Below are 26,433 nucleotides of genomic sequence, written 5' to 3' on the forward strand. Positions count from 1 at the left end.
AAGCTCACAACGTGTCGCAGTGAGCTTGTCGATCGGCTATTTTCTGCTAAAGCTATACCCACAATACGGATACTGGGGTGGTTAACAGTGCTTAAAGGGCAAGACCACTTTGGTAGAGGTTTGGGTTGTGTAGTTACCTTGCCATGATGCATCTCCAAAGGTGGGCAAGAAATCTAAAATAATTGCTCCATTGATAATAAAAAAATATGCTCCTCATTGAATTACATTGTAGGCTGAAACAGCTCTCAAAGTCACTCTTTTAGCACAAACGAACGCAAATAAAGTTGATTCAGACTATATAGAACATCACCAAACCCAGTACCGTTTGTTTTTTAAATAAAAATGCTAACATCCTGTTGATTTTGCCATTTTTATTAAAAAGAACTCGGACTGGATCCGCGGATCTGGATCTTCAAATAGTAAAATCAACAGGAAGTTGACATTTTTATTAAAAAAAAAAAACAGTACTGGGTTTGGTGATGTTCTATATTGACTGAATCAGCTTTGTTTGTGTTCGTTTACGTGCTAAAAGAGTGACTTTGAGAGTCGTTTCACCGTACAATGTCAATGAGGAGCATATTTTGAATGATCAATTTCTATTAAATTATTATACAGCAATTATTTTAGATTTCTTGTTCACCTTTGGAGTTACATCATGACAAGGTAACTACACAACCCAAACCTCTACCACAGTGATCTTGTTCTTTAACAAGCAAAATCCAAAAGGCTGGAGTGCTCCCAGTGAGCTTCACGGTGAGAGAGAGAACAAGAATGAAGTCCAGCCACCTCTTTTATAGAGGACAATCCAGGTGGGCCAGATCTCCACTGATGACACACTCCGCCCTCCAATCATTCTGACACATGGTTAGTAACCAGGACAACCACACCAGTCACCCTGACAACCCAAGAATTAAATATAAAAATAGATAGCTGTGCTGTGAACAATTTAGGCTGACAAGAACAAAGTATTTTTTTACAATCAACAAACGATTGGCTAGGGCTAAACAAGACACAGGTGAACAACATTTGCAAATGACATGTCAATTTGGTGGGGGTCCTTGACAACAAATTGTTTTAGAACCACAGATACTAAGGTGACAGCTGTAGGTGAATGGATAACAGTGACTGTCTAGTAAGCCGAAGTTAACAGTTTCAAGCCTCAACCACAGCAGTCAGGATGTCCCTGAGCCAGACATTTCTAACTGCTTCTCTGAGGGCAGACATCAACTGCGTAAAGTTGAATTTTGCATTTCCCCCAAAGAAAATAGAGAATCAGAATCAGAATCAGGGTTTATTGTCACAACAGTCAGTTACAAGTAAAAAACAATGTCAGTTACAGGTAAAAGGCTAGTGAAATTCATTGTGCTTCTTTCAGCTAGGCAGCCTTCCACATCTCCACGGCGCCACATATAGGTAGGTATAAATAGGTATTATTAGTAGCAGTGAAATGGTTGTTTTTTTCACCCCAACTGCACAGGACAGAAGTTTTATGTCTGTTTACATGTACCGGTATGTTATTTTCAGTGATGGAGACAAACCGCACAGACATTCACTGTACTTTAATACATTTTGTAAACTTATGACTCTGATGTATAGTATAGTCCGACTTTAAAAACCTAATAATAATAACTTAGTATAGTCAGACTTTTTTTACAACTTACATTTTGTAAAGCTTATAATCTGTCTTTTGTTTCCTTTCATTTCTGAACATTATTATTTCAATCAGATTGCCATAGCTGAGTATTTAGTGGGCCTGCCTGGTAAACCAGAGGTCCTGGATACGATTCCAGGTCAACAATGTGTGTGCCTAAGAATGCTTTGAGGCTGCTCTAAAGTGCAGAGAAACATTTCACACAATGTGCATAACAGTATATATACTTAGCGTTGCCACTATTTATTATATACTTATTCCGCCCGTTTTTTGACCCCAAACTAGTCCTTAATACTTTTAGCTACAAACTCTGTTCCAACTCTACAACGTTCCCCTGCTCCCCTGTGATCTCTGATGCCCCCAAAGTGGAGCCCGGCCCCCCAGGTTGGAAAACATATAGTGTCCTGCAGGAATGCCAGCGCTGCTAATATGTCACCTTTATGAGTAGGATGTGGCAAGTGGGACCTCCTGACCTCCCCTGACACACACACACACACACACACACACACACATTTTACTTTTGGTACTTTAAGTACATTTTGATGCCAATACTTTTGTACTTTTACTCAAGTCAATTTTGATTACCAGGCTTTTACTTGTAGCGGAGTATTTCTACATTGCGGTATTGACACACTCAAGTACAAAATGCGAGTACTCTTTCCACCACTGCCTATAGGCTATATTAATATATGTTGACCAACACCGTTTATTTTTAAACAGGGTTTCTACGAATCACTAGACAACTCTTACTCTCTTGGTCCTTAAATAACCACTTAGGTCCTGCGCTGCCCTCTGGCCTCGGTTCACTGACACTTGTGTTAGATGTCCCTGGCTGTTCTTCTTTCCGCACATCAATTCAATGGCTGCTGGCAGGTGCTAAACGCACTGACAGCTCCCCCACAATGATGCCACAGCGTTGGGTTACCTCTCCGGCGGCGAGTGGAGGGAGACGGGGCACCATTGTAAACCATCCAGCCGTCCGTCAATAAGCAAACCGTGTCAATTAAACAGCCTAAATATACCGTGGTGTAATTAAAGCAGTGGTTCTCAAACCTTTGCATTTCAAGGACTCTGCCATAACTCTGAGAGTGTACAAGTGGAACCAAAATGGACCCGTAAGGGTTGCCGTTATTACATACATGTTCAGTATCACGTCACTACATGATACTGACCATAACACTGACCATGATACTGACCATATTACTGACATACTGACCATGATACTAACCATGATACTGACATGATACTGGCCATGATACCGACATGATACTAACCATGATACTGACATGATACTGACCATGATACTGACCATGATACCGACATGATACTAACCATGATACCGACATGATACTAACCATGATACTGACATGATACTGACCATGATACTGACATGATACTGGATACTGGCCATGATACTGACCATGATACTGACTATGATAATGACCATGATACTGACATGATACTGGCCAAGTCGCCATGATACTGACATGATACTGATCAAGTCGCCATGATAGCAACGTGATACTGATCAAGTCGCCATGATACTGACATGATACTGGACATGATACTAATACTAATCATCACGATGCAACACATTATTACATTGTGCAAAAATATGTTACATTATGAGCTTCTAATTGTATTACATACCGAGAATTACATTCTGAGCTTTTATTACATTTAGGTTATTACATTAGGGGTTGCTACAGGGTTCATTTGGCTCCACAGTGCTGTGTGACAGGACTGACTTTAAGGATTTCATTGATGTAGGACAAGGATTGTTTTGTGTTCTTTATTTAAGTTCTGGTAAGCATGCCTATTTTAAATTGGATTAATATGGTTCAGCCACAGACAAATAAGGACCTAATTCATTAGAATTTGACTTGGGTTACCCACCATTCTAACTGATACAGTTCAATCATTTTAATTCAATGAACTCAATGCAATGACAAAGTCCTACACTTTAGCCGAGAACGATGTTTAGACGCGTGCTCAATAAAACTGATGTCCAAGCGTTTCCGTTGAGTTCATAACAAAAATGATTTTTTTGTTATGAACAAAATAATCTTTTTGTCGGTCGGGCGGTATCAAGGTCGGTATAAGGTCAGTATCATGTCAAAGGGATGTCAGGCCATCACAGCATGAGCTTGTGGAAGGGATATTTTCTAAAACAGGGGTCTTCAACAGGGGGTCTGGGACCCCTAGGGATCCTCAGAGTTACTACAGGGGTCTGCCAAATCTTTGTGTGATATTTTTTTTTTGCCTTAACCACTTGAACCCTAGCATCCCTTTTCTGAGGAGAACTTTACCCAAAAATGGCCGATCTACAAGCTCACAACGCCTCGCGCTGCGAGGCGTTGTGAGCTTGTAGATCGGCTATTTTTGGCAAAGAGCTATCGGTGTAGAGGGAAAAAAGAGCAGACCACGCAAACAAAAAAAGTTGCATCTGAAACACAATTTTATACAATATAGAGGGGGTCCCTGCTACATCTCTCTCAGCTAGGGGGTCCTTGGGCTGAAAACGTTGAAGACCCCTGTTATAAAACGTTGACAATGTAAAGTGGTCTAATCATGAGTACTGTCAATACTCATCTACAAACATGTTGAATACATGCATTTTACTTGTGACAACCTGTGACACTGTGTAAAGACAATGACACGGAAAAAGCATCGTTTCACATACTTGTAATTTAATAAAAAGAAATACCTTTCTTAGTTTTAAAATAAATACAATAAAACCCAAAAAATAAATAAAGATATAATACTATGCATCTTTTAAGTCCTTTTTAAAATCGGTTCGATTCCCTATTAGATCGTTACTGCACGGCTACATCAACAAGGTTGTGGAAGGAAAAACCAAGAACTCTGGACACATTCAGAAGAACATATTTTACATATAGAAACCATGCGCACATCGGTAAAAAAAAAAATTAAACGCTGTACATGAGGGAGACATTGTGCAGACCCAAGGGCCAAAATAACATGGACCATAAAAATAGGCGTCTGTATACAGTACGTTAAATACAAGACATGGTTTTGAGAGCAGAATATGATATAAAAACACACACACACCGCTTAAAGAGGCATCCAACTCCAGTCCTACAAGGAACAGTACAACTGCAATCGCACTTAAATCTTAACGCCAGCCAACACACATAATAAATACATCATCGCATGGCCTCCGAGACGTCTGGCTATAAGCACGCCAGACGTGTTATGTAATACATGTGGTTGCTGTCGGGTGCAGAAACCTCAATATTTCAACTTGTGTGTATTTTTTTGTATAACTAATGCCCTACCGTCGTACCAGACGTGAGCTTGTTCGATCGGTAAGTTTTCTCTATTTTAGAAAATGATGATTTTGGAAGTAAATGTGGTGCCTGTGGGTTTTTATAAATGTCAAACCGATGAAAAAGTATTAAGAGCTTGTGACTAAAAATAGTAACTACATTGGAACACATGGTTCCGTTTTGTTCCATTTCCTGAACAAAGTTATGTCTTGGCTATATGAGGTTACCACCAGACAGCGACGATTATGTCGTCTCTATCGGGGGTGGAAAACCTCGTATGTCCAAAAAGGTTACTTTTCAGGATTCAAATAGCAAAAATAGCAGATTTACAAGCTCGAAACGCGCCGCGAAGCAGCGCGTTTCGAGCTTGTAGATCTGCTATTTTTGCTACTTTTTGTGTGACGCTGTATAAAAGAATGGAGATAAGCGGTTTCTACCCGACAGCAACGATATACATTTACAGATGTAAAATAAAATAAAAAATAAATAAATAGTCATGAAAAAGATAAAACATTCTGAAGTTTTTGTTGGAGTCAGACAATTGAGTTGGATTGTTCAGCACAAAAAAAAAGAAAAAAAGTTCCACAACTTGACTGACATTGAACATACTGTTCCCTAACAAACCCCCCTGAACATGCGTATATAGCAGCATGCTGACACACACACACACACACACACACACACACACACACACACACAGGAAGGAGGAAGGAGAAAAAAAAGGGAAAAAAAGCTACTGTATAGGAAAAAGGCCCAAACAAAAGGAGGGGCTGATGCTTAATCCAAACATTTGATTGAAACAACATGTGGACATTGGCCTTTAAAGAAACAAAGACGCTCAAAAGCAAACAAGAGAAATTATTCATTGTTGAACGCTGAAAAGGCGTTTAATCCCACATTTGGCAGGAGACGCGGTTTCCCTCAGAGAAAAAAGGCATGAGTCACAGACCCACACGTTAAGTCCCCTGGGACTCGATGCTACTGTAAAGCCCGTTTTGTACGCTTCGCCGTACGACGGTGTCCCGCGGCGGACGTAGCCGATGGACAAGCCCAGGTCGCGCCGCGGATGCGGCGCGACGTGGGCTTGTAGATCGGCTACGTTCGAAGTTATGAAAACCCGGGCTTAAGCCTTAAGCTTGGCACAATGCTTGTTTACACAGGACTAGTTTAGATAATCAAGGCGGGGAAAATGAAAAAGTTTACAGAGAGACTTTGACCTCAAGGAACATAAGAGAGATTTTAAGTGTTGATAGGGAAAGCAAACTCTTGTGTGTGTGTAAAAACAGGGATATTTGACGGACAACAAAAGGTGTGCAAACATTAGTGTAAAAAGAAAAACAATAGTGTGTGAGTTATCAAGATAAAAAAAAACAAGTCTTTCAAACTACTTAGTAACCGTTTTGTTTTTTCTTTTTCGTCCTTCACATGGACTGCCCGTTAAAACCAACGGGTTCACAAGCACTCCTCACAGTAAGGTATAAGGGGGGGGGGCTTCTAACATGGAAATGTTTACGATACTTGGCAAGTACTGGTGAGGTTTCTATCTAGTATTTGGAGTCGCTGTGCCGTCTCCAGGGGGAAGGCATGGAGGGAGACAGGGAGGGAGACAGGGAGGGAGGGAGGGAGGGAGACAGGGCTTTAAGAACAGAGAGGGGGCACCCGGCCAAAACGTGGCTGAAATAATAGCCTTCCTTGCACAGTATGCCTTCGGCTCAGACAACTCACTGTGTGTAGTACAGTGTGTTTTTGTGCATAAAAGTGTTAAGGTGTGAAATCATCTCTTGTTAATACATGCCTCCGTGGGTGGGTGTGTGTGTGTGTGTGTGTGTGTGTGTGTGTGTGTGTGTGTGGGTGACCAGAATCCTAGGGGGGGGGGCAACTTTGTGCGTTTCAAAAACAAACAAGGGAAAACACGGTTTATGCCTTCAGCTCACCAAACACTAAGTGTTTAAAGTCTTGAGTTGTAACTCTGTTGCACGCTGGAAAAAAAGCCGCTTCGGAAGCTCACAGCGAGCTTGCGTAGATCCCGCTATGTTCAGAGCACCGCACCAGGCGCAGAGCTATAAAGTATAAAAAATGGGTTATTAACTGTGGATTAAGTGTACGGTACGCTATCAAATCATCTCGTGTTCGTACATGCCTCTGTGTGTGTGTGGGTGTGTGTTGTGACAGACTCACAGTGGGAACAACTTAGTGTGTTTGAAGAACATGTGAGCAAAAACAAAAAGAGGGGGAAAAAAAAACACTATGTTGAACTTAAAGGAAGGAAGGTCTTTTGTTGTGCTGTGAATTTCTCAAGAGTGGAGGCGCGCTGTGTGTGTGTGTGTGTGTGTGTGTGTGTGTGCATGTGTGCGTGTGTGTGTGCTGTTGGTTGTCATGGCCGGGTCAGAAGGTACGAGGCCCTGGGTTATGTAACTCCACATGTGGCTTTGACTTTGGGGAGGGAGCGGCCCCCTTACTCACGTGATCGCACAGTGGCTGGAACTGCCAACGGACTGGTGAGAGAGTGAGAGCTTTATGGAGTGTGTGTGTGATGCTTGCCAGTGTGTGTGTGTGTGTGTGTGTTGCTTGCCAGTGTGTGTGTGTGTGTGTGTGTGTGTGTGTGTGTGTGTGTGTGTGTGTGTGTGTGTGTGTGTGTGTGTGTGTGTGTGTGTGTGTGTGTGTGTGTGTGTGTGTGTTCACGCGCCCTGTGCTTGTATTACCATACTTGTGAGGGCCAACTGTCCCCACAAGTATAGTGGATTTTGGGAAATGGACAACTTCCCTAGTCAACTTGTTTCCTCGTCGGCTTACTTACGTGCTAAAAATAGCCGATCTACGCGCTGTGATCTTGTAGATCTGCCTTTTTCGGCTTCATGGGGTTAAAAAAATAAAAAAATAAAAAAAATTAAAGAAAAGAAATGCCATTCACGAAACCGCCTAACCCTAAAAAAAGTGTCGACGTCCTCGCAAGTATAGCAACCCAAAACGTTAAGTGCTGTGGTTTGTGGACAAGGAGGAGCGAACGTGTTCCTCGTGCGGGCGGGGTGTGTGTATATTATGTGCATTTGTGCATGTGATGATGATGATGATGATGATGGGGTTGGTTGGTGGTGGGAGAGTTAACGCGTGTGCGCTCACACGTGAACATGTGAGTCGAGAGGGAGTGCCAACAAGGAGGTGCGATTTAAACATAACTCAAAAGCATAAACGTGTGCTTAATAACTTCTTCTGGCATGATATGTATGGTGGGACTGTTGCCACACAGGAAATACAGTATTTCAGTGTGCCAAGAGGAGAGCCTGTGTGTGTGTGTGTGTGTGTGTGTGTGTGTGTGTGTGTGTGTGTGTGTGTGTGTGTGTGTGTGTGTGTGTGTGTGTGTGTGTGTGTGTGTGTGTGTGTCACTGGGTTCTGGAACTCTTGAGGAGAGAAGTTACAAAAGGGAACCCGAGTGAACCCTTTGCGAGGTCTGTAACTGTGAGTGTACAAATATAGAACCAAATGGACCCTTTTACAGAACCAAAATGGACCCTTTACAGAACCAAAATGGACCCGCACAGGTGTGTACAAAAGGAACCAAAACGAGAGGTCTGTAACTATGAGAGTGTAGAACCAAAACGGACCCTTGCAGGTGTGTGTAACTCTGAGAGTGTACGAAATGTTGTTCGTACACAATTCGTACACTCTCAGAGTTAAGGTAAAAGTTGGGGGGGGGCGTGGGTCACAAGGCGATGCTGTTGGTCCGCCGCTCCCCCGGGAAGCAGAGCAGCGAGCCGCCGGAAGAGAAGGAGAGGTCGAGGTCGTCTCGGGACGACCCCGTGGTGTCGCCGCCGGAGCCGGAGGAGGCCAGTGGGTTCCTGCTGATCACCAAGTTCAAGTGGTCTCCGGCGTCCACGATGAGCGGCACTGTCAGGCAGCAGTCCATGTCCCTTGTCCTCGCTCCGTTCACCTGAGAGATTGACATCCATTTAACGCATTAAAACTGGGGAACGCATCTGTGTAAACACTTTAACCATTATTTTTTACTTTGGCTATTCAAAAATAGCAGATCTACAAGCTCGTAGCGCGGCACCGAGTGCCGCACTACGAGCTTGTAGATCTGCTATTTTCGAAAAATCTTGAAAATGTGTGCAAATCTTTGAATATATATATTTTTTAAAGGGAACATTTTTAACTAAAAGCTGCTCCTGGGGGGGAGGGGGGAGGGGGGTGGGGTCCCTGGAACAACATGTTTTCAGATGGGGGTCTGTGGCCAAATACAAAACATTTTGGCGGTCCTTGGCATGAATAGGTTTTGTTCCAGGGACCCCGTTTGTTCTCGTTTGTTCCAGGGACTCCATGGCATATCTTTTCAAATGGGGGTCTGCGGGATAACAAGTATCAATTTGGGGGTCCTTGACAAGTTTGAGAATCCCTGGTATAACGCACGCAGTATGGTGTTAATTTATGGAAAAACTAACATAAAAATGGAGATTTGAGGTTTCTGCATGACAGTGACGATATGGTCATAGGGCCCTACTGTGCTGAGAGACCAGACAACCCTTACTGTATTTCTATGGAAATAAGGGTTGTACAACGTTAGCCAACAGTAGGTCACCAAATATCTCTGTGGCATTTCTTTACATTGGCCGTATTGTGAAAACAATAAGCAAGCAGCTAGTGGAATATTACTGGCTTGACCAGGGAGGAACTATGATGTGTGACCAGGGAGGAACTATCATGTGTTAAGCACACTTGACCAGGGAGGAACTATCATGTGTGGAGCACACGTGTCACGGGGGCCCCAATGGACTGACCACTTCCTCTTCTGCATTTGACAGAGAAGCACAACAACGGAAAATATTCTGTTCTGTATTTTTTTGTACAGTATGACTGAGCAGGTTCCTTTTTAAAAAAAATAATAAAGTCATGTAAATAAACATGTTTTGTTCTCAAGTAATCAATTCAAGGAATCATCAGTGAAATCCTCAGTGTTAACCCATTAAAACCGGGAACGCATCCGTGTAACCACCATTATTTTATACTTTGGCTATTCAAAAATAGCAGATATACAAGCTCATAGCATATTTTGGGAAAAATCAAGATAATTTGTCAAAATCTTTGAATATATATAGATTTTTAAGCAAACATTTGTAACTCAAATCTTTGCTTCTGGGGGTCCCTGGAACTAAATATATTTTATAATAAAGTGTCCAAAAATAACAATAATACTATAATAACACTCCACAATCATAATCTGTGCAACCCTTGATCCACAGCCTGGGGGTCCACAATCACCATCAGACCTCCAGTTTAGAGGTCTGCTCACCTCTGATTAAAGTTAGAAGCCCTTGCATGAAACTAGTTGTGACACTGCATTCCTGTAAGTCCTGTCATGCCCTTTATCCTTATCTAATCACTCATCATCGTGTACGTACAAGTACATGATGGTCTTGACGCATCTTTATTTTTCCATTGCCCCGTTGACATGCTTTACATCACAACTATGCAAGGTCTTTCTCATCATGACAGAAGAATGTCTCATCAATATGTCACCGTAATGGTATCGAAGCTCCTTACCAAACCAGAAAAATAGCTTTGGTTCGGTAAGGTAGAACTAGAACTTGATCTCCTCCTATCATTCAAAGATTTGCACACATTTTCAAGATTTTTCAAAAAAAGCAGATCTACAAGCTCATAGCGCAGCACAAAATTGTGAGAGTCAACAGTCGACTCGAGAGACGAGTAACGTACCTGCAGAATGCGATCGTAGGGTTTGATGCCGGCCTGGTGAGCGGGTCCGTCAGGACGGATCATGTTGACGAACACCCCTTTCTCCAGGAGACCGTCCGACACGCTGAACCCAAAGTCACAGCAGTCCAGGTCTTTCCTCACAGTCACCTGAACACACACACACACACACGTTACATAATGAATCGGAGCCAACACAGGTCAGGTTTACGGGGAGGTTTTAATGCATCTGGTTAGGAGTGCTTATCACTGAATAATAAGTGAGAACGCAGAGAAACACATGGCATTGAGGAGTGTGTGTCTGACCTTGAACACACTTCCTGTTTTGCATGTCTGTCTGTCTGTACCCAGAACAACCACAAAGGAGACAGCGTTACATTGTTGCTTCCTGGACTGCTGGTGTCGTTTAAGATTTCTTTGGCTATTTTTTGAAAAATCTTGAAAATGTGTGCAAATCTTTGAATATATATATATTTTAAAGCAAACATTTGTAACTCATAATCTTTGCGTCATGGGGAGTCCCTGGAACAAAACATTTTGAGATGATACATATCTCAAAAATGCTTTCTAAATCCAAACAATATGTTACTATATCAGTGGTGCTCCAACTTTTCCATGTCGAGGACCCCCAAGCATTATGTGTATTTGGCTGCGGACCCCCATGTAAAAATATGGGACCCCCCCAGAAGCACAGATCGGAGTTAAACACACACACACACACACACACACACACACACACACACACACGCTTGTATATCTGCTATTTTGGAATAGCCAAAGAAATCTTAAAATGACACAGATGCGTTCACGTCTTAATGGGTTAAAGCATAATGCACAGTACTGGCATTACTATACATTGTACTGTATGTGTGTGTGTGTTCAACCCTTTCCTGTCCCCCAGCAGGCTGGATGTTTTGGTAGACAGGGAGGTTTTTGGGGGGGCTACTAAAATAAACAGTGAAAACACTATAAAATACAGCCAGAGGGCAATGTGTTTCTGCAGGTCAACACCACCACACCACACTACACTACACTCCAGTGGCTGAGAACTATATTTAAGGTTTTGTTATGCACAGGGCAAAGTTACATAGTATGACTTTAAAATACAGTGGGGGCCCAGGCGGCTGGCGTAGCGGTCCAGGCACCTAGGCTCAATTTAGCCTGACAGCACGTCGCGGGTTCGAGTCCCGATCTCAGCGGCCTTTACTGTGTGTCACTGCCAAAAAAGCCCCCAAAGAAAATTCTGAGGTTAAAGTCATACGCATCCCAAAAAAAAGGAAAAAATAAACAGATTGTGTACTTAAGTACAGTATTTATGTAAAATGTACATCGTCACTGTCGGGCAGAAACCTTGTATCTCCATGTTTACATTTTTTTAATATGTTTTCATAAATTAATTATTTACTTCATCATGCAAGTGTCACACAAATGTAAATAACCGTTCTACAAGCTTCATAATTGTGAGCTTGTAGAACGGCTATTTTCACCATTCTAGTGTTTTTGAAATAATAAAAAGGTCTGTTTCGGACGTACAGTACAAGGTTTCCACCCCCACAGCGATGACGGTACTTTGTTACCGGGCAGATCTCAGATCTTTCCACTGGATCTCTGATCCCTCATCACTCATGTGTGATCTTGTGCTACATCATGACCTCTCAGGTCATCTGGGACACAGGTCTGCTCTCTGTCCCGAGACAAGAGTCACAGCTAAACGCAGTGGTGTAAAGTAACTAAGTACATTTTCTCAAGTAATGTACTTAAAATTTTGGGGTACTTTTGCTTTACCGGAGTATTTCCAATTGTCAATACTTTTACTTCTACTCCACTACATCTCAGAGACAAATATTGTACTTTTACTCCACTACAATTATTTGAAAACTTTGGTTACTAGTTACTTTGCAGATATGAATAGATTACACTATAAAACATACATTAACTGCTTTAGTCCTATTTTATACCTAGACTGTTTGAAAATAGCCGATCTACAAGCTTACAACATTTTCAAACATTTTAGTACTTTTACTTTTGGTACTTTAAGTACATTTTGATACCAATACTTGTAACAGAGTACGTCTACATTGCAGTATTGATACTTTTACTTCAGTACAACATTTGAGTACTTTTTCCACCACTGACTAAACGTAGAGAAGCAGCAAACAGTTCTTATGCACCACATATCTGGAACAAAGTCCCAGTAAACTGCAGGTCTGCTACAACTCTGTTCTGATCAAAGTTAACCCATTCAATCCGGGAACACATCTGTGTCATTTTAGATTTCTTTGACTATTCAAAAATAGCAGATATATACAAGCTCATAGCGCGGTCCTGGAACAAAACACACATATATATATATATATATATATAGCAGATCTAAAAGCTTGTGTGTGCTTGTAGATCTGCTACTTTTGAAGTATAAAATAATGGTTTAATGTTGTTTTATGCTTTTGCTTTTCTTTTTTGCTTTATTGTTAAATTAGTATTGTAACTTATTTGTATTCTTGCTCTGTAAAGCACTTTGAGCTGCATTTCATGTCATGGAAGGTGCTAATAAAGTTTATTATTATTATTATTATATAGCAAAAAAAATCTAAAATGACAATGCGTTACCGGATTGAATGGCTTAAAAAACTTTTTTGTTGACGCCTTTTACTGAGGATTTTTGATTCATTTCTTGTGCTGCACTGTAGATTTACTCTATTATCTTTCAGTTTTTATTTTAACTTACACTGTATGCTTATTATTACAATTTCAATTATATTCAAATGTCCTTTCATAATCAGTTTTTTTTGTACATAGTCAATGTTCTTAATATGTTGTGCAAAGCACTTTGGAATGACTGTTGTTCAACTTGTTGAACTGTGCTATATACACACAAACACACTGCAAGTCCAGACTGGCCTGATATCCACCCTGGGCCCTGTGAGACCGTATACTGATGGGCATAGCGTGCCAAGTGAAGGAACCACTGAAGGACAAACACTGGATGGATATAATTAGGAATTTCCCCACAGACACGTGTGGATGCCACATGCAGCACAGCCCAATAAACACTTTCCGAATCAATAACTCTATATCATAACTTGTTAACTAGTAGTACGAACACTTGTTTTATTGTTGTATTGTTTTATTGGATCTTGTTTAGTCGATACACTTATTTGTTTTAGCTCTTGCTCATTTGATTTTGCTATTTTGTCTTGTCTGTTTAAGAAAGTAGGTAGCTGATATATTGCACTTTTACCTTAGCCCTAGGTATACTCTTGGTTGCTTGTTTTTGCAGGAAATGCACTTCAGACTTCTGGTGATTAGTAGTTTCGTTCCCTACCTATGCTGAATGCACTTATTGTAAGTCGCTTTGGAAAAAAGCGTCTGCTAAATGACTAATGTAAATCTTTTGGTGTTTTGTGTGTGTCTTGTTGCAGGGTACGGTAGTTTGTTAGTTTTGCGTAGCCAGACAACCATTCCATAATTCTATATAGAGTCTGGAACTACACTTGAGTGTAAAATGAATGGTTTCATTTTTACACTCTCAAGAGTTAAATTAGTGTTAAACATCTGCATTACTTAATTTACAAGAAGTCTACACACAATTAGAGAACGCAGAAGAAATAAATAATTGTTACTTTGACAAAATCTTACCCGACAACAAAATATTCTACGTTTTGGGTCTGAGAGGTTAAATCTCATCAGACGGTGGTTCCGTGGCTCAAATGCAGAATTAAATAATGGACCTCAATATGAAAAGGGATGAAAACCACTGCCATACAGCAGTGTTGATTTTGACAGCAAATTTGATTCAGTTTTAGTCATAGTCTTTTGAATAAAATTCCATTTAGTTTTAGTCATATTTTAGTCATCTGAAATGTTTCAGTTTTTCTAGTTGTCTAGTTTTAGTCGACTAAATATCATAAGATTATAGTCGACTAAATCTACAATTGATTTAGTCGACTAAAATGTATTTTGGCGGTGCCTTGATGGCGTCATAATGGCTGATGTTACATTTGGTTGCATGCTGAAAATAGCAGATCTACAAGCTCACAACGCGTCGCAGCGCGAGCTTGTAGATGGCTTGTAGAGGCTATTTTCAGAGCGCAACACCCGAGCGCAACCAAACATAAAATGACTTGTCTTTTAGTTCTACTGGATCTCTTCTCCACTAGTCACTCACTAACATTTTAGTCTAGTTTTTATTTTTTGACGAAATTTACAATATATTTAGTCTTAGTTCTAGTCATCATAGCTTCGTTTTTATTCAGTATTTGTCAGTGAAAAAAGGTAGTCGACCAACATTTTGTCATAGTTTTAGTCGACGAAATAAACACTCAACCATGATGGTACCTTGTGGAGTTCTAAGGCTGTAGGTGAGAACACTTCCGATGGTCCCTCTTTACTCCTGGGCGGCATCATGATGTCCCTGGATCCAAACGGCCTGCTCAGCTTGCCTTTGGCCATGCACGGCTCACGATGGTGGTTTTCTTCCCTCTTAACGGGGCTGATCCTGGCCTGCAGTATGGAGCCTTCATTGGACTTGGTCTCCTCCAGGTACAGGCTGAGTGTGCTGCCTGTCATGGACGCCTGCGGGGAGGAGGTGGGGGAAAAAAGAAAGAAACGGAACATAGATGCACCACGGATGTATTGACTGATTGATTAGATTGTTTTATTGACAAAAAATGCAAATAAATGACCATGTATTTGTACATTATCTGTGAAAAGGATAAAATGCAAAACAATTATTGGAGAGGCTATTTCCATTGTTGTCCTTTGAACCGAAACAAAGCAATAGACACTCAGGCGAATGCTGAAGAGATGTACTTTAGATCAGGGCTCTTCAACGTTTTTCAGGCCAAGGACCCCTTAAGGTAGCTTCCCACCAAACAGACTACTTAGATGAGGCAGGGACCCCCCACTACATATGGGATTCATGTAAATGTGTGTTTTCATGAGAAAAGGGAAACAACATGCACATCCCCAATCCACACTGAGGGCTCCAATGCGACAGACGCTTTATCAAACCACAAAGAAACTGCACCGTTTTGAGCTCAAAGCTCTTCCTCAGTACTCAATGTGTGTTCTCAGACATTTAACCACTTAAACCCTCAATACGTTGTAAACTTGACCTTTGAAGCCAAAATATCATCACCGTCAGTTAAGAGCCATCATCTTATGTCCAAAATGTACTGTTCAGAAGATGGAAACAAAAAGAAAAGAAGCCGTGCTCCAATGGATCCCATATTAGTTATTTAGTCACAAGCTAGATAGATAGAATACTTTATTGGCAACAGGTCAAAAGCACAGTATCACCAATTAAAAGAGCCAAAATGGATCAATCACCACAAAGCCAAAGCTTGTTTCCATTGTGCAAACAAATGACCATACAAAAACACAACATTAATAAATACTAATATAAACGATTAAAATCAGTACACATATGACACAACTTAACCCAGGGAGCCATAGTCGGCTATTAGACCTCAGTCTAAATCCTGGTTATAACTGGTCTAAAAGTGAACGTTTTTTAAGCGTCTATATAATAGAAGTCTATATTATAGACATCATTTCGTCAGCTATAATATAGACGGTCTATATATAGATGCTTAAAAAACAGCTAATCAACGTCTAGGCTAAGAATAGACGCTGAAAAAACGAACTTTTAGACCAGTCATAACCCGGTTTTAGCCTAGACGTTAGACGCACTTTAGACGTCTAATAGCCCGAAAAATGCTCAGTGGGAACAAAAGGACACAGAAGGAGTTAGCCATATGTAGCTCTTGTTAATACTCGTCATTGGTTCAATATTATTATCACTTATCCACTTTTAAAAAAAAATCAAGCATAGCAAAAAATAGCCGATCTAAAACTCACAACGCGCTGCGACCCGTGAGCTTGTAGGTCGACTATTTTCACTTATTTTGCACAACACTCTAGTTAGTACGAAAAATTAGGACATTAATTTACGTCCGACAGCAACGATCTGTTTACATCTGACTGTCGTGGCTGTCAAATGCTGCGCATTCAGAGCTTGTAGATCGGCCATTTTCGCTACTTTAGTATGTAGTATGATGAAGTAGGGCATTAATATATATGAAAAAAACATGAAAAGCTCAAATATGAAGATAAGAGGTTTCTGTTTGATCATGATGACAGCAGGTGTGCGGCCCATCCTGTCAGATTTAATAACAGATTATTACACCGGCTGGGTGATTAGCATAATGCTTCATGAGGCATCATGCTCATTTAGGCTGACACGGCGCTATGAATACGTGACGAGGACAAAACAGATGGTTAGGAGGCCAGGGCCTTTCACCGGCACCACGTTTTAGCTGATTAATGGTCCAATAATTGTGACTAATCATTTAATTGGGTTTTTGGCCTTGAACGTTGGAACAAATGACAAAAGTGCATTTCCGTTTGCCTTTTAAGGCTTTGCTAACTAAAATGGCACAGGGCAGATATAAATCCCATTGATGCTCATTATATGAAGACCCTTTCTGTCTACTCACTCTGTGTCTCAGAGGAGGGCTGTGTGGACCCCCACTGGTTTCTCAAAAAGGGGTCCATGGTCCCACCGGGGGTTCCAGATGGTCCCCAGCTAAAATGTATGATTGGTAGCTCTGAGAGTGTACAAATGGAACCAAATGGACCCTGAACGGGTCCATTTGGTTCCATTTGTAAACTCAGAGTTACGGGGGTCCGAAGCCTATGAATGACTAGTAAACTGGGGGGGCCTTGAAATGAAAAGGTTTGAGAATCATTGCTGTGCATAGACAGTGGCTTCAAAACTGTTCTGTACAAACCAATGGCTTTCCCTTCGTCCATATTTGTTTTTTTTACAGTCTATGCTTTACACCCGTAAACCAGTGAGTCTTGGTTCTACGTACCTCCAGTTCCCTGAGAATCTCTGCTTGGCCACAGGTCTCCAGGTCCTGCAGGGCCTGGGACCAGAAGCTATCGTCCTGGTTCAGGCCTCCGATGAATCTACCACAACATGACAGAGGAGGCGGAGCCTTAGACAGGTGCTGCCTACAAAAGCACCATGGGTAATGTAGTTTTTTTGTTTGGCTTTTGTTCGGGTAGGCTGAAATGACGGAAAAGTCCAAAAAGTTGAAAAAAGCCTCTCCACAATGCACCACAATGACGCTTATTTGTAATCCCTCTCATTTGTGGCAGCTCAAACGCTCAGCAGTCCTCTAGATTAGATTAAAAGCCTTTAAAAGCAGTTCATTTTCTTTCTTTTTTTTACAAAAGGTCAGCTCAAAAAAGGCGGAATTATAGGCAAGTGACACAAAAGTTCAGGAAAGAAAAAAGAAAAAAAGTCAAGCGTGAAGTGACAGACAAGACTGACGTATCCTTGGTGGAAGAGTTTTTGGTGTAGACAAAGAAGCGACACACAAAAAAATATAAATATATCTATGTGAAACACCCGAGAGTTTGTGGGCAGTTAATAAAGCAGATGAGAGAGAGAATACCTGAGAAAGAGAAGAAAATGAGAGATAGCAAGAGTACAAAACATGGAACCATAAGACAAAATGACAACAAAAGAAATGTAGTTTGAACTTTTGAATAAAAGACAAAAAAATGAATTTCTTTTGATATGACATTTAAGCTGGAATAACTTACTCTGTAAACAAAGGGATATAAAATACTGCAGCTGCACTGATAAGAAACATAATAACGTTTACAAAAAGAAAATTGTTGCTGTTGGGCAGAATAAACCATCTCCATAATCTAACCTTTAGTGTTTTTTTTCATAAATTAAAAGGGTAGGGTAAGTGATTTACTTTGGTTAAAATAAGTGTTAAATAGCTCTATATTCTGATAGCACTCATTGCTATAGAGTGTTTGTTCAGTAACAGGAATCTCCCATGTCTCTCCAGCTCTTTATTAAACAGCTGGAGAGACACCTGTGACCGAACAAACGCTCTGTAGCAATGATTAGTATCAGAATATAGTACTTTAACCTTTTTAACAAAAATAAATAAAAAATAAAAATCACACCCAGTGTGAAGTGAGCGGTGTATTTATGAGTTATTAATTTCATCATGCGTCTCGCTAGCCAATCACAGTACTGTACGTCCTGCGAAGTGACGTGCTTACATTTTTTACATTATTAATTTCATCATGCGTCTCGCTAGCCAATCACAGCGCGTCTGCGAAGTTTGAAGCTAATTTCATCATGTGTCTCGCTAGCCAATCACAGCGCACGTCCTGCAAAGCTTAGCCTATGGTTTTCCACAGCATGGCGTCACAGCGAAACAAATTTTCACGACGGAAAGAAAAACTTTCACCACGGATGGGTCCTAAACCCTCTTATAGGAGTGGTTGCACCGCTCAAAAACTTACAAAGAAAAATATCACTTACCCTACCTTTAACAGCGTCACACAAAAGCATCAAAAAGTAGCCGATCTGCAAGCTCGAAACGCGGCGCGAAGCGACGCGTTTCGAGCTTGCAGATCTGCTACTTTTTGATGCTTTTCGAATTTTGAATCCTGAAAAGTAACAGTTTTGGACATAATGAGGTTTCCACCCGACAGAGACGTATACGTAAGAGTTTAGAGAAGCGGCGCGGGCGTGGCCACTCACCCCGGCGTCTTGTCCCACTCCTCCTCGGTGTAGGAGCCGTCGTAGAGGGCCGTGTTGTGGTGGGACAGACCCACGGAGCCGGAGTTGATGGGCTGATGATGGCCCCTGTGCTTGGTGCGTCTCCATTCGTTTGGGTTGAGGGTCATGTCGGACGCTTTGTGGAGATATGTCCCTGAAAACAACACGAAAGAAACGAGATAAATAAGTTTATGTTTATTAAAAGGATCCCCGTGAAGAGTCACATGAATGAGCCTCTAGTCTCCCTGCAGGGGTCCTGATCAAAGCAAATACAATACAAATGTACAACTAAAAATACAAATAATAGTAACATAAAACAAAAATAAATAAATAAAAATGAATACAAAAAGACAAATTAACATTTTAAAATCAAATCCAACAATCCAGCCAGATTAAACAAAATACACAAATAACAGTTACATACAAGTTACTTGCAAGGTACCTCTTGATGTGTTTTTTTTAAAGAAATTTTGTTATGGATTGTACATAAGATATTTTTTGGGGCAGAGCATTCCAGAGTTCTATTGACCTACATATACACCAGTGAGTTTTAGAGAAAACCAGACGCTGCTCCTCTGGCGTTGTACCCATGTTCAGAAGTCATGTGTAACTGTTTAGCCAAGCTAGACGGCTTATTGGGGTGCTAATAATGTTCCGCAGTAGCATTAGAAGACTCACCGAGTCTGGCCATTAGCCATGCCAGATGTTCATGCATATAGCTAATACTTGTCTCCTAGTGCCAGACGAGCCGCTTTATTCTGAGCAACCTGTAATGTTTTCAAATCAGATTTTGTAGCTGACGACCAGATTACAGGGCAATATTATAAATGAGACAGAACTAAAGCAGAACACTTCCTAGTCACCCCGATTCCTCTTCCCAAGTGTCGCTGGTGTGGATCTGCTTCCCATTTCCTGTCAGTCTACTGCCCTATAAAATAAAGGCATAAAAGCCCAAATCTTTAAAAAATAAATAAGTGTGGACGACGACCAGAGGTATGTCCGTACAAGGACAAACGTGTCCGTGGCAAGACGTGTCTAGTATGTCCGTGGCACATTTTTTATTTTCAAAATATAGCCTATATATTTTCTTCATTATAATGTAAAAATATAAAAAATGTTTCAATAACTTTGGTGATTCGTAAAGTTACGTGCTCATTAATATGTGCAGGAGATGTGTAGTATTACACATGGTACCTGTGCTGTACACAATTGCATCAGGTGAAGACAACAAGACAGCTAGAATAAATTATTGAAAATAGCTGCCTCAAGTCTTTGAAAATAGCAAAATGGACTTTTAATCCTTTGTTGGAGAAAATTATTATTATTTAATTTTTTTTAAGACAACGGAGTGTGTGTGGTGTGGTCAGACAATGAGATAATTAAAGTCAACGGCATGTGAGGGACCACAGTGAAAAAATGGTGCAGGAAAAGAGCAAAAACAGATGGTATGTCATCTGTTCAGAAGGAGCTATTTGCTACAGTACCAAAGCAAAAGGAGGGCAGAACTGGACAAGTAAAGCATGGTTGTCGTTAGTTGAGAGACAGTGTTTCAAAGTGTTCACTAATGACAATAATAATAATAGCACTCAACAATCATAATCCACGGAAACCCTTCATCCACAACCTTCTCCAACCTAAAGGTTAGCTCACCTCTGATCAAAGTTAGGTGCCTTCGCACTAAATTATTGTGACACTGCATTCAATTAGAATCCTGGCATGCCCTTCATTAATAACTCATCAATCATCATGTAGGCCTACATATCTTTTTTGTCTCTCAAGTTTCCTCGTTCCAGTGGCATTTTATCTTTGACGTTTCTGTGAGAAGCATTTAACATGTAATTATTACGTCTAATAAATCAAATCAACTGTTCCAGTGGCATTTTATCCTTGAATTTCCATGAGAAGCATTTAACATGCAACTAGACCGGTGCCCGGCGGGCACCGGCCGACTCGGGAATGATGCAAGTGAAACGATGCATGCCCCACCCTGTTATGCAATACCCATTATACCCGTCAAGAGTACCCGCTGTAACCGTCTGTCCAGTCTCACCTTGGCTGCCGTAGCCTGCGTCGAAGCCGGAGCCGTCCCAGGAGCTCATGGCTGAGTCTATACTGGGCACAGTGGCAGAGTACACCTCTGAGTGTTTACTGGTCTGCTGGGAGTCCGTCAGATCATCTTCTGGGTCGCTCACGTACCCGCCGGCCTGGTCTGAAGGCCGCTGGCCGTCTGGTTCTGGGAACAGACACATGGGAGTTTACACATGGAGTTCAGTGTGGTCAGATCTTGCAAGACAAACAAGCTGCCAGGTCTACGAAACAAGCCCAAAAGAAGAGACCAGTTTTACCACTTGAAACCTACTGTACTGTAGTTAGTACATCGACTATTTGAAAATTGCAGCATCTACAAGCTCGCGATGCGTTGTAAGCTTGTAGATCTACTATTTTCAAACTAAAATCTTGAAGAAAAAAAAATAATGTTTTGAAACATTTTAACAGCACAAACCTTGTATGGGGGTCGCTGGCACAAAATATTTTCAGATGGGGGGGTCTGCGGCCAAATAAATATACATTTTCTTTTTTGTTTCATTAGAAACAAGCACCAAAAAACCTCAACCACCAATATTTACAAGTGAGAAAAACAAACCGCTAAGTCGCTTGTAATAAGCGGACATGGCAACACTGATGGAGTTCAGTAAATTATTTTCTCTCTCTTTTTTTACTCATAATGACATTCAGCGCTTGACTAAGATCATGTCCACAGAAAGGGAAAAAAACTGCACACTAGACTAGACTTGCTGTTGCACAGCTTTAATGTACCGACTTGATCAAAACAGGCATGTGAAAAGTATAGGGGTGCAACAGTAAATGGAACTACTGTATTTAATCGCGTATGAGATGTACTGTAGGATTATCAATATAATAACATTATAGTTGCAGCCATACATGAAAGTGATGGAAATCCAAGTAATAATACATAATAATTAAATAATGATAAATAATAAATAGTGATAATAAAATATATTTTCAACAACAAAAAGGTCAAACATAAGGGCAGTGCCTCTGTCTCTAGGACATGGGTTTTCAACTGGTGATCCGTGGACCACTGGTGGTCCGTGAAGGTATTACATGTGGTCCCTGACCATGCATTTAGTAATGTAGGAAAGTGATGATTGTTTATTTTATTTGATGTATTGATTTATTGAGAAACAGTGCAGTAAATCACCTGGTGACGTATAATGACGCATCAATGTTGTCAGTTACTGGGAAGTGTGTGAAGAAATGTGAAGAACTGTACGGGATTGCCTGGTTGAGTCACCATTATTAGGAAATGTGCTCTTAATCAATCGCATGTGTCATCTTGCTCATACTTAAGTTGCAATGAATCAGGTAACATGAGTGTGATATGGAAGGTTAAGAGGACAGAATAAGGGCAACCACGGGAAAGGAATCAATCTTTTTTTCTTAGCTCTGGACCACTAGCATATTTCAGTTAAATAATAACTGTTAAGGGCTTGATTTAATTCACCTCAAATTAACAAATCAAAGTAAGCCCTTAACAGTGATTATTTAATTTCAAGCTTTTTACCCCCACACCACGCTCCATATCCCCCCTCCCAACACAACAGCTAGTGGTCCCCAGCTTGATCCTCAGTGAGGGACTAGTGGAGAAGAGATCCAGTAGAACTAACAGAAAAGTCATTTTATGTTTGGTTGCACTCAGGTGTTGAAAATAGCAGATCTACAAGCTCACAACGCGTCGCGCCGCGTTGCGCCGCGTTGTGAGCTTGTAGATCTGCTATTTTCAGCATGCAACCAAGTGTAAAATCAGCCATTACAACGCCATCAAGGCACCGCCAAAATACATTTTAGTCGACTAAATCAACTGTAAATTTAGTCGACTATAATCTTATGATATGTAGTCAACTTAAACTAGACTAAAACTAAAACATTTCAGATGACTAATATATATATACAATATGACTAAAACTAAATCTAAATTTGCTGTCAAAATGAACACTGGTTGAACCCCCCTGGTCTAGGACAGGACATGCTGGTGGGAGTGTCAACGTACGGTCTTGTCGTTTCTTGATCTTGAGGGTCACAGACTCCCCGGCCATCTGCAGCAGGTGGATGGCCTCGCTGAGGGGCTTCCCTTTCAGACTGACCCCGTTGATGGCCAGCACCCTGTCCCCTATGTGGATGGCCCCGGTCCTGGACGAATGAGAGAGAGAGAGAGAGAGAGAACAGTGGATGAGGATTCAGCAAACTGACTGATTTAATCAATTAATTACAAGTATAAATAAAGTATGTGCAAGTATAAAATAACACTTAAGGGGTTAATTGTCTCCGCTAGGCCGAAGGCATGGCAGACATTATGTTTTGCACCGTGTCTGTCCGTCTGAACAGCTAATCTACAGCACTGTTGGCCCGATCGCAAACTGTGCACGCACACTCCCTGGATGCCAGAGCAGATGCCAGAGCAGATCCAACCAGGAGGTAGATCTTTGAAAAACACATTTATTTATATTACTCCTTCAGGTGTTATGCATACATCACGCAAATCAGTACACAGTATCTCTATAGTCATGTGATCAAGACGGATCTGTCCGATTTTTCATATTCCATCCTGATTGGCTAAGATCGGCTTGCAAAGTTTGCAGGATTGGTCCGTTTTGAACAAAATGTCTCAACTCATGAACGCAGTGTGCGATTTCCGTGAAATTTTGCACGCAGTCCCACTAGGCCTAGGAAGAAATGGCACCCTTTTCACATTGGCCTATTGTAGCGCCACCAGGAGGCCACAATAACCTTCCTGACCTGGCAGAGACCTGTGCACTAGTTCTAGTTGATTTGTTGATCAGAATGATCAGAATGAGAGCACAGACAGAGCCAAGTTGAAGGTGCTATAAAACTCCTTTTTAAATTAGATTTTTTTGGGTGAGAAAAATACTTGACAGGGGCGTTATTGATCAAACATTTATATTTCTGACCAAGTTTGGATGTGGGAACTGCATCTTTAAGTATTCAAATGTTCACACCTTTTTACATTTTCCAAATTCTTCTGCTAGATCTGCTATTTTCACTACAGATGGTGAAGTTGTCCACCAGTGGCCCTGGTTTAAGATGTAGTGCTTGGGACTTGAAATCTGTCAGAATGCCCAGACTGCTGACTAAGACACCAACAAAGGAGCCCGTTGTTTAAAGAAAAGAAAAAGATGAGACCTCTATTGTTTGCTGTCATGTCTAACAAGTCTGATGGCCTGGGATCAGAAAAAAGAAAAAAAAAAGATCTTTTCCCTAGCTTCCACATGTGTTTGACATCTTCTCTAAACATTATAATAAACAACAGCTTTTTGTCTGCATCGACACTTGCACCAAAATGATACAGGCTCCGCAATGTAACTGCAACATTGATGAGCCTATACAAAGACATTGAAGGCAGCTCTCCTACCGGATAATACCGTCAGAGAAGGCGTGCTCTAAGTAGTCTCTTGGGATTAACTGGGTGCAGATTCTTGATAATACATCAAATAAAGGATTATCCGCACTCTCTTCAGTTATGTTCTTGATTTATTCTTGAAGATGAACAGTCGCAGCAGACAGTCTATCTAGAGAAACGTTTCTCTGTAGAGAGAGTCTGCTGTTCTAGTGGCTGTTCATCTTCAAGAATAAATCAAGAACATAACTGAAGAGAGTGCGGATAATCCTTTATTTTACCTATACAGAGACATCTCACCCACTTTACTTGCCACTAAATGTGGGGAAAAAAAGAAGGAAAAAAAATCAGCCTAGGGTTTCCTGGCCCTCTAAGCAAGGTTATAATAGTTTTGGATTTTTCATTATAGTTTAGTTTCAGTTTGTTTTGTCAAAAAACAATCTAATTCAGTTACTTTTAATTCGTTTTTTGAGCGGGTTTGCTAGTTTTTGTTTAGTTTTTATTAGTTTTAGTTTGTGTAATAAAAACTCAAAAGATACCATTTAAAGATATATAAATTCAGTTGATACTGTTGAACGAGAAAAACAAAAACTAAGGGCATTTTGTCTATAATTTCAGTTCATTTTAGTTAGTTTTGTAAACACACAATACAGTTTCAGTTAGGGGTCAAAGATGGCGGCGCACACAGTTGCTGCGGCTCAGTGCTCTCCCGGTCGGTGCTTTGAATGGCTTTGTTTATGTTTTTTGTCGCTCGTCTTTTTGTGTACTTTTAGCCAAGCGAACACCTATAGCCGGCAGGATCTCCTTAGGATAGGAGTTTGTAACAAGCAGAGTGTTACAGCCGCGTTTCACCGCGTACACAACACACCGGAGGATATCGCTAGGAGCCCCGGCTCGCCATGGTACATTATCCCAGCTGGGAGGAGGCGAAGGCGGCGCGGAGAGAGGAAGCAGAAGAGAGGCTGCAGGGCTGGCGTGCTAGTCAGGCTACGGAGGCAGCCGCTCAAACCACCGCTTCCCAGTCTGTATCTCGCCAACGTCAGATCCCTCAACACGAAGAAAATGGAGTTATTAAAGCTTCAGACTTCAGCTAATAAGACCGTGAAGGACTGCTGCATCCTGCTCATCACGGAGACTTGGCTTCACCCACTCATATCGGACTCTGCTATCGAGCTAGAAGGCTACACCACACTGCGTCATGACAGGACAGAGAACGCCGGTAAGAAAACAGGAGGGGGGCTCTGTATGTACGTCAACAACAACTGGTGTACAAATACAGTGATTGTAGATAGTCACTGCTGCCCAAACCTGGAGTATATGACGGTTAAATGCAGGCCGTTTTATCTCCCCCGAGAGTTTACTGTTGTCATGACGACTGTTGTTTACATTCCACCGGAAGCTAATGCTAGCTCGGCTATTGGACAGTTACATGGCAGCATTAGCAGCCAAATGAGCAAGCATCCTGACGCTGTATACATCATAGCAGGGGATTTTAATCATGCAGACTTGAAAGCAGCGCTCCCTAAATTCCATCAGCATGTAAAATGTGCTACTAGAGGAGCTAAGACTCTGGACAAGGTCTACACTAACATCAAGCTTGGCTACAGGGCAAAACAACTCCCGCACCTGGGCAAGTCCGACCATATGTCCCTGCTTTTAATTCCTGCATATGCCCCTCTCAGGAAAACTGCACCTACCATCATAAAAACTGTTAAAACCTGGCCTGATGATGCCTCTCAGCAGCTGCAGG

At 41.2% G+C, this 26,433-nt stretch overlaps 1 protein-coding gene across 1 annotated transcript in view; it reads right to left on the bottom strand.

Moving 5' to 3' along the window:
* Positions 1–8,640: 8,640 nt before the first annotated feature.
* Positions 8,641–26,433, bottom strand: part of LOC311053853 (glutamate receptor-interacting protein 2-like) — a gene marked incomplete at its 5' end in the record, with an annotated part of 110,750 nt that continues 92,957 nt past the window's right edge. The window contains 7 exons of the mRNA XM_084069587.1: positions 8,641–8,869; positions 10,654–10,800; positions 14,986–15,222; positions 17,526–17,622; positions 19,229–19,400; positions 21,297–21,479; positions 23,319–23,458. Of these exons, the coding sequence (XP_083925713.1) occupies positions 8,642–8,869; positions 10,654–10,800; positions 14,986–15,222; positions 17,526–17,622; positions 19,229–19,400; positions 21,297–21,479; positions 23,319–23,458 (1,204 nt within the window). The 3' untranslated portion in view covers position 8,641. The remainder of the gene's footprint in view (positions 8,870–10,653; positions 10,801–14,985; positions 15,223–17,525; positions 17,623–19,228; positions 19,401–21,296; positions 21,480–23,318; positions 23,459–26,433) is intronic.

The sequence above is a fragment of the Gymnoscopelus microlampas genome (assembly GCF_963454915.1).
Source record: "Gymnoscopelus microlampas genome assembly, chromosome: 10".
In the NCBI taxonomy this organism is placed as follows: domain Eukaryota; kingdom Metazoa; phylum Chordata; class Actinopteri; order Myctophiformes; family Myctophidae; genus Gymnoscopelus; species Gymnoscopelus microlampas.